Source organism: Zosterops lateralis (assembly GCF_965231275.1).
Source record: "Zosterops lateralis genome assembly, chromosome: 21".
Taxonomy (NCBI): Eukaryota; Metazoa; Chordata; class Aves; order Passeriformes; family Zosteropidae; genus Zosterops; species Zosterops lateralis.
Genome location: NC_139781.1, coordinates 9672084 through 9680009, shown reverse-complemented (window position 1 = coordinate 9680009; position 7926 = coordinate 9672084). Strand labels below are relative to the sequence as shown.

The 7926-nt window shown below is 58.4% G+C and overlaps 2 protein-coding genes across 2 annotated transcripts; one reads left to right on the top strand and one right to left on the bottom strand.

Moving 5' to 3' along the window:
• The first annotated feature begins 251 nt into the window (after positions 1 to 251).
• PIN4 (peptidylprolyl cis/trans isomerase, NIMA-interacting 4) lies at positions 252 to 1457 on the top strand. The gene is made up of 4 exons (XM_083876431.1): positions 252 to 362; positions 822 to 886; positions 998 to 1117; positions 1282 to 1457. Exons 1-4 carry the CDS (start codon positions 323 to 325, stop codon positions 1438 to 1440), a joined length of 384 nt encoding a protein of 127 aa, XP_083732557.1. The 5' UTR covers positions 252 to 322; the 3' UTR covers positions 1441 to 1457.
• A 2193-nt stretch (positions 1458 to 3650) lies between these two features.
• ERCC6L (ERCC excision repair 6 like, spindle assembly checkpoint helicase) lies at positions 3651 to 7181 on the bottom strand. Its single transcript, XM_083876324.1, has one exon. The coding sequence runs from the start codon at positions 7164 to 7166 to the stop codon at positions 3687 to 3689; it is 3480 nt and encodes a 1159-aa protein (XP_083732450.1). The 5' UTR covers positions 7167 to 7181; the 3' UTR covers positions 3651 to 3686.
• Positions 7182 to 7926: the final 745 nt, after the last annotated feature.

Below are 7926 nucleotides of genomic sequence, written 5' to 3'. Positions count from 1 at the left end.
GGCAGTGTGTACTCACTGGAGCGGGCGGGAAATGAAGTCCAAACAGGGACAGGCCTGGTCAGGCGCTGGGGACAGCCGGGGATGCCGAACGCAGCATACCCCTGCTCCAGGCGGGCACGACCCTGTGTCCCGCAGCCCCGTGTGTGTCCCCCGGCCCCGTGTGTGTCCCCCGGCCCCCTGTGTGTCCCAGAGCCCTGTGTGTGTCCCCCGGGCCCCGTGTGTGTCCCGCCAGCTCCACACCGGCACAGCGCGGGCAGCCGGGGGCCTCGGGGCGGTCCCGCCCGGCGTGGCGAGGGCACCACGGGGACCTTACGGCGGCAAGATGGCGCCTAAAGGGAAAGGCGGCGGCAAAGCCGGGAAGGGTGAGCGGGGCTGGGGGCGCCGGGACAGGCCGGGCGGGGGCTCGAGGGGGGCACCAGGACAGGCCGGGCGGGGCTGGGGGCACCGGGACAGGCCGGGCGGGGGCTCGGGGGCGACACCGGGACAGGCCGGGCGGGGCTGGGGGCACCGGGACAGGCCGGGCGGGGGCTCGGGAGCGGCACCAGCACCGGGACAGGCCGGGCGGGGGCTCGGGAGCGGCACCAGCACCGGGACAGGCCGGGCGGGGGCTCGGGAGCGGCACCAGCACCGGGACAGGCCGGGCGGAGGCTCGGGGGCACCGGGACAGGCCGGGCGGGGGCTCAGGGGAGGCACCGGGACAGGCCGGGCGGGGGCTCGGGGGGCACCGGGACCGGCCGAGGGGGTCCGGGGATGGTGGAGGCCGAGCCGGTATCAGAGCCCGGCAGGGACCAGGCCGGTGTCACGGTGCTCTCCGTTCACAGGCGGCGACAGCGGCGGCGGCGAGGGCAAAGCACAGGGCCCGAAGGGAGGCGGCAATGCCGTCAAGGTGGGTGTGCGGGGCGGCGGGGCCGGGCGGGTGCGGGTTCTCCGCCCCAGTGCCTGCAGGCCCGTCCCGCTCAACACAGCCCCGCTCTGCCCTCCCCTCCCCTCCCTGCAGGTCCGGCACATCCTCTGCGAGAAGCACGGCCGGGCCATGGAGGCCATGGAGAAGCTGAAATCCGGGCAGCGCTTTAGCGAGGTGGCGGCGCAGTACAGCGAGGACAAGGCCAGGCAGGGGGTGAGTGAGGGAGTGAGTCCTGCACGGGGCAGCGGGGCCGGGCAGAAGCTGCGGGAGCACAGGGCTCCCTGCTGGTCACCAGCAGAATCCACCCCACGGCCACATCACCCGCCCTCCCTGCTCTGAGTCTCAAAGCTTAACCCCAAAATGGTCCTTTCCTGCAGGGAGACCTGGGCTGGATGACCAGAGGCTCCATGGTGGGACCATTCCAGGAGGCAGCCTTTGCCCTGCCTGTCAGCAGCATGGACAAGCCCGTGTACACGGACCCTCCTGTCAAGACCAAGTTTGGATACCACATTATCATGGTGGAAGGCAGGAAATAAAATGTGAATGGCCATGATGACCTTGTTGACTGCTTGAATCCAGACTCCCAGACACCTTGGCCTTGGAGCAAGTCGGGCACAACCAGAAACATGCCTGGAGGCAGCAGGCTGTCCCTGCCCCTGTGCTGGAGGTAAAGTGTCCCTGAGAAGGGTGAAACAAGCCTTTTACAGATGTTGGAGTCTCTTCTGGTGCCTGGCAGGTCAGCCTCTTTACCTCCTGCAGTGGAGATAATGGTCTGTCAGTGGGATGAGGTGCCCAGGCTTTTATCTGCAAACAGAAATGATGCAGAAAAGGACAGAGGGGGCCCCACGGCTTGGTCTCCATCTCCATCCTCCCCAGGAGGGTGCAGACAGTTCCCATGGTGCAGGTTGTGCTCCAGGGTTGCAGGACAGCCCCTTCAATGGAGGGTGGGGAACACTGGAGCAGGGTCAGGCTGGGCACTGGGGACAGGAGGGGAGGAAGAGCTCTCCTCTTCCTACAGCTCCACCTTGCGCACTCAGAGCTGGGGGAGAAAACTGGATAACTCAGGTCTGAATAAGAAAAAAGCCCCTAAACGCCTGTGTGCCACTTCCTGCCCCTCCTGCTTGCTATGGGGTGTGCAAGGGAAGCAGCCCAGCAAGGTTCCTGCCCTCTCAGGAATCCAGCCCAGAGCCCTCAAACCAGCCACAGCTCCAGGAACAGCCACCAGGTGAGCACCATGCATAGAGCTCAGAGATGAGGAGGAAACGTCAAAGAACAAAAGGTCCTCTTCCCTCCCTTTTCAGGGTGTTGGTTTTGCTGAGTATGGAACACTCAGAGAAGCCAGTGAATGGTTTACTATGGAGGGTAAACACTGCCCAATGTAATGGTGCTCTGTTAATAAACCACTTGTTTCCAGGCTACCAGAGCTCTGTTCTTTCTTTTGGCAAAAGCACATTGACACAACTGCACCAGCAGAATTAGATCAGTGTTTGCTGTGGTTCTGAGCACAAAGAGCTCCTCTCCCAAAGTGCAGAGCTCAGCCAGGTGTGGTGTCCTGTGCTGCAGGGTGGTATTGCAGAGGGCAGCACGGAAGGGAAGGATGGATCCAGGGGCACCTGGTCAGGCCGGAGAGGTGGGACCACATTAAAAGTACATTAAAAGGTTCTACACTTGGGTCAGGGCATTCCCAGGCACAGCTGCAGAGAAGGGATTGAGAACAGCCCTGGGAGAAGGGCTTGGGGATGATGGTAAACAAAACACTCACCGTGAGCCAGCAGTGGGTGCTCCCAGCCCAGAAACCTCCCCTGTCCTGGGCTGCATCCAAATGAGTGTGGACAGCAGGTGAGGGAGGGGATTCTCCCCCTCTGCTCTGGACTCCCGAGATCCTGCCCAGAGTCCTGCACAAAGTTCTGCCCCTCCCCAGCATAAAAAGGACATGGAATTGTTGGAGCAAGTCCAGAAAAGCCCATGAAGTTGATAAGAGGCCTGGAGCATCTCCCCTGTCAAGAAAGGCTGAGAGAGTTGGGGCTGTTCAGGCTGGGGAAGGTTGTGTGGACACCTCAAAGCACATTTCAGTATCTGAAGGGGCCTACACAACAGGATAGGGAGTAATGGATTCAGGCTGACAGAGGGCAGGGTTAAAAGGGGATACTGGGAGGAAACTCTTTCCTATGAGGGTGATAAAACATTGGCACAGGTTGCCCAGAGAAGCTGTGGCTGCCCCATCCATGGAAGTGTTTCAAGGCCAGGCTTGGTGTAACCTGGTCTAGTGGAAGGAGTCCCTGCTTGTGGCAGGGGTTGGAACTTGAAGGTCTTTAAGGTATCTAAAAGGTGGGTGAGCTTCAGGCACACAAATTGGCTTGTTTAAAACCCAGGAGGGAGGAGCCACAGCAGCCCCAGCCTGGGCTGTGCAGTGGCCATGGGACTGTGCTGTCCCCATCTTCTCAGGGGAGAGGACTAGCAGAACCTGGAGGGTGAAGCCAGGGCTGCCAGCATGGAGAGGGGTTTAGACATCAACAGTACCACTTCTTTTTTATTACATAACCAGAGAGGCCCATGAACCATTTTCACCTTTGTGAGCTGACTGCGCAGTGAAGTTCCCTCCCCAGCATCCAACACCTGGATGTTTGGGCTGCTTCCTCAAGCAGGAGGTGCTGAATTTGCTCTGTCACATGAGTATATATGGCAAGCACCAGCCTGGAGCTGGCTCAGGGGTCCCAGGGCCCTGGTCCAGACACACAGTAACAAGGAACAGCTCAAATGCCTCCACAGAGCCACATGTGTGTCATTTCTGGGCCAGCTGTCTGTACAAGTTCAGAGTCAGAAGCATAACTTCGGGATCTCCACTTTTTATATCAAGAGCTTGCAGGAAGCAGTCCAACGCCTCCTGGAGTTTTCCATCATTCTGAAGTTTCTTCCCACTGTGTACCAGGGTGTCATAATCTGCAGCAGGAGAAGAACTCTGCCCAATGCCCTTTTCAGAGCTGCTTTCCTGGGTGAAGTAGTCAATCTGCTCACCTGACTGGAGCTCAGCGTCACCCATGGACTCCTCCTGGGATGACTCTGTCTCCTCTGCCTCGGACTGCTCAGATTCCACGCTGTCTGTGGGGGAGGACTCTTCACTTGTATCGAGTGTTTCTCCAGCAGGTTCTTCATCAGGCTCAGCAGATTCCCCAGTGCACTCCTCAGCTTCATCTTCCACAAGCCCATCTTGTTCCTCATCACTAACATCATCTTCTTCTTCTTCATCAGTGGTTTCCATGATTTCCCCAATATCCTCCACCTCATCCACCAACCTGCTGATGAACGAGCGCCTGGAAGCATTAGACCTGTTTCCACTGTTATTCAGCTGGGGAGAAAAGATGGCTTTAGCTCTTGTGTCGTATTTAGGGGTGGAAGCACTAATTCCTTCTGGAAGCCCGTGCCGAGTGCTGTCCAAGGGAGAGGAGGGCACCTGTTCAGGCTGCTCTTCACTCTCACTGTCTGAAGCAATTCTGTTTAAGTTTTTCTTCCTACAAAAAGTAAAGACACCACTGCTTTCCTCCAATGCTTCATTCCCTTGCAGGGAGGCATTTGGCTCTTCCTCAGCTGTGGGACAGGGTTTGCTGTGGCTACTGGTCTCACTTGGCCAGGTTGTGTTAGGTTCTCTGTCTGGAGATTTACACAAGCTTTCTGCCTGCAGTTGTAAGCTCTCCTTCTCAGGGTGTTCCACTGATCCATCTCTATTTGAGGCATCCTGCCATCCCTCTTCAGACTCTTCCAAAACCAGATTGAAGTCAACTTGATCCTGGAAAGAAGGAGCAGATGTACCCTCTGAGCTGTCTTCCAGCGTGTGAGATTTGTAGGGCTCAGCATTGATTTCTGGTGTAACATTTGACAAACTCGGCTGTGCAGAAGCAGAAGCTGGCTCAGGATCATTGTTCTGCTCTGTCTCTAGGGTAGTGTGTGGGTCAAGTATCTGAACTGACAGTTCTGCATCCCTTCTGGGATCATCAGCCATGCCAGACCCAGAGGAATTGTGACAATGCCCAGACAGGTCATTCCTTGCCTCAGCCAAGCTGTCTGAATGTACCTGCAAATGCTGTTTCTCTTGGAGGCTCTGACTCCCTTTTTTGAGTGCAGGGGATGATGGTGTAATGCTGGATTCAGGATTTTTCTCAGGTTCTTGCATAGATTGTTCTGCTGTCTTACTGGTATTGAGCACTTCTGTCTCCATACTGGACACCTCCAGTGCCCATTGCCCTTCATCAACATCACCAACAGTCATAGCTGTCATTTTGGAGCTGAGATCAAGCACCTGGGCCTCCTCATCCTCTGTAAGATCAATAACTTTGTCTTTTTCACGTGCATCAGCTACTGGTGGTGAAACAAAGTGATTCTTGTCATTCAACCCCGGAGACAACTTCTTTGGCCCAGAAACTGATCCTGATGGTCTTTGCCAGTTCTCTTCACAAGCATTTCTGATCCCCTCCATCCTCTGATCTCTGAGCTGGGACTCCAGCTGGACCAGCTCGTGGGCTTTCTGTACCCTCCTCTGGATGTACTGCTGGGCTTCCTCGCTCTCCACCTGCTCCTCATGAGCCATCTCCCTGGTGTAGATCAGGTCATGGTCAGAAATGCCAAACATGGCCAGGGAGTGCAGGTAAGCCAGGTGCTCATCCAGCTGCAGGTCAGACTTCCTTTGCATGGCGTGCAGAGACTGCAGCTGGATCTGGGTCGCAGATGTCCGAGTGTCTTCCAAGGTGAAGAGTTCCCTTAGTTCCTGTTTGGAGAAATACCGGAACGGGTTCTTTTTGTCACCAGTGGTCTGCCTGATTAACGAGTCCTTGAACACCTGCCGCCTGTATATCTTCTCCTCCACGGTGCCGCAGGTGATCAGCCTGTAAATCACCACGTTCTCTTTCTGCCCGATCCTGTAAGCTCTGTCCACAGCCTGAGCATCGGTGGCCGGATTCCAGCTGGGGTCGAAGATCACCACTCTGCTGGCTGCTGTCAGGGTGATGCCGACACCGCCGACCTGCGTGGTGAGCAGGAAGACGGAGTACTTGGCGCTGCTCTGGAAGGCGTTGATGCGCCTCTCCCGCTCCGTCAGGTGGGTCACGGTGCCGTCAATGCGCAGCACCGGGAACTGCCGCCGAGACAGGACCAGCTCTATAATGTCCAGCATCTTCCTCGACTGTGAGAACACCAGGGTTCGGTGTCCCTCTTCTCTCAGCCGTTCCAGCAGTCCCACCAGGAACTGCATCTTCCCGGACTCCTGGATCACGGTCTCGTCAGAGAGATGATCTATTTTGTTCGTGCCTGAAAGCACGCCTGTTTCCATCCTGTAATCCTGCTCGAAGCCTTCCTGCCCTTCCAAGCCCAGCTGGATACAGGCTCTTGCAGACAGGAGCCTGGGGTGGTCGCAGAGTTTCTTCAGGACTGTCAGCTCGGCCAGAGGTGATCGGGTTGTCATCAGCACTTCCTTCACATGATCCAGGCAGAGAAAATTCCTGTAGATTTCTTCCTGCACTGGTGCCAGGTACACCCACACAACAAAGTCATTTTTCCTAGTGAGAGATGGCATGACAGGAGCCTTGTTCTCACTTGGATCCTCGGGAAGAGGAGAATCCACTTCATCAGCATGACAGCTTTTGATGTCTTCCTTGGTCCTTCTGAGGAAATAGGGCTTTATAATTGCCATGAGATTCTCTGATATCTTTAGCCCCAGTGCCTTCTCACCTGCAGTCGCATCCTTCTCCCTCGCCCTGGTAATGGGATTCTCATATTCCATTTTAAACGTTTTGGCAGTTCCCAGGAGGGAGCCTTGGCAGGCAAAGTCAAACAAGGACCACAATTCCCTCAGGTTGTTCTGCACGGGGGTACCTGTAAGCAGGATACGGTGCCGGGCCGGGATTGCATACACACACTTGGTTGTCTTGTTTGACGGGCACTTGATCTTATGTGCTTCATCAAGAATGACATAGTCCCAGACAAACTCCTGCTCGTGCCGGCTGGCCAGCTGCTTCCAATTGTTAATAAGCATCTGGTAGCTCGTGATGACGATGCCGTTCTTCCTCTGGACCCTCTCCAGGTTCCTGGTACGCTCTGCCTTGCTGGTGCCATGAAACTCCTTGACGCGTAGTCCGGGCGTCCAGCGGGCGAACTCAGCCAGCCAGCTGCTGACCAGGGTGGTGGGCATGATGAGCAGGACGTGCTGGATCAGCTCAGCGTCGAACATGCCCGAGAGGAAGGCGATCACCTGGATGGTCTTGCCCAGGCCCATGTCGTCTGCCAGGATTCCACCCGGCTTGCCGTCCCGGTGCAGGCGGTACAGGAACGCCACCCCTTCCCGCTGGTGCTGGAACAGCTTCCCGTGCATCTCCCCGTAGATCAGCAGGCCGCTGCCGCACACGTCCACGAATCCTTCCTCTTCTTCCTCCTGCTGCTCCTCGGCCGCCGCCAGCGCCTCCTGGACCCGCTGCATGCGGCCCTGCAGCTTCTCGCTGGGGCGGATGGCGGCCGCCAGCCGGAACAGCCGCAGCGCCTCCTCCAGGTCCCCGCCGGCCGCCGCCGCCTTCGCGCCGCTGACGAGCCTGAGGGAGTCACCGTGAGAACCGGGGGACCAGGCCCGGGCTGCCCCCGGGAGCGCCAGCCTGTCACCGCCACCCCGTCACCCCCACCGCCACCCCCGCCCAGCCTCCCCGCGGCCCCCCGCAGCCCCCCGGCCGCCCGGCCCCGGCCCCGTCCCCGCTCACCCCCGGTACCGCTCCTCTTCCTCCGCCGCCTCTCCGGGCCCGGGGGCGGCCATGGCGCTGCCGCCTTCTGCTTCGAACCCGACCCTTCCCGTGCTGCACCGCGCCGCATGCAAATCACCAGCTCCCGCAGCCAATCAACGCCGCGATGGAGAGAAAAGGGGCGGGGTCTAGCGCTGTCCGCGCCTCCCCCCGGGTTTGGGGGGACACGGGGACCAGCGCCGGTCCCGTCCCGTCCGGTCACTTTCCCGCGGCGCGGTGGGACACAAGGCACGGGGCATTCAGGGGGAG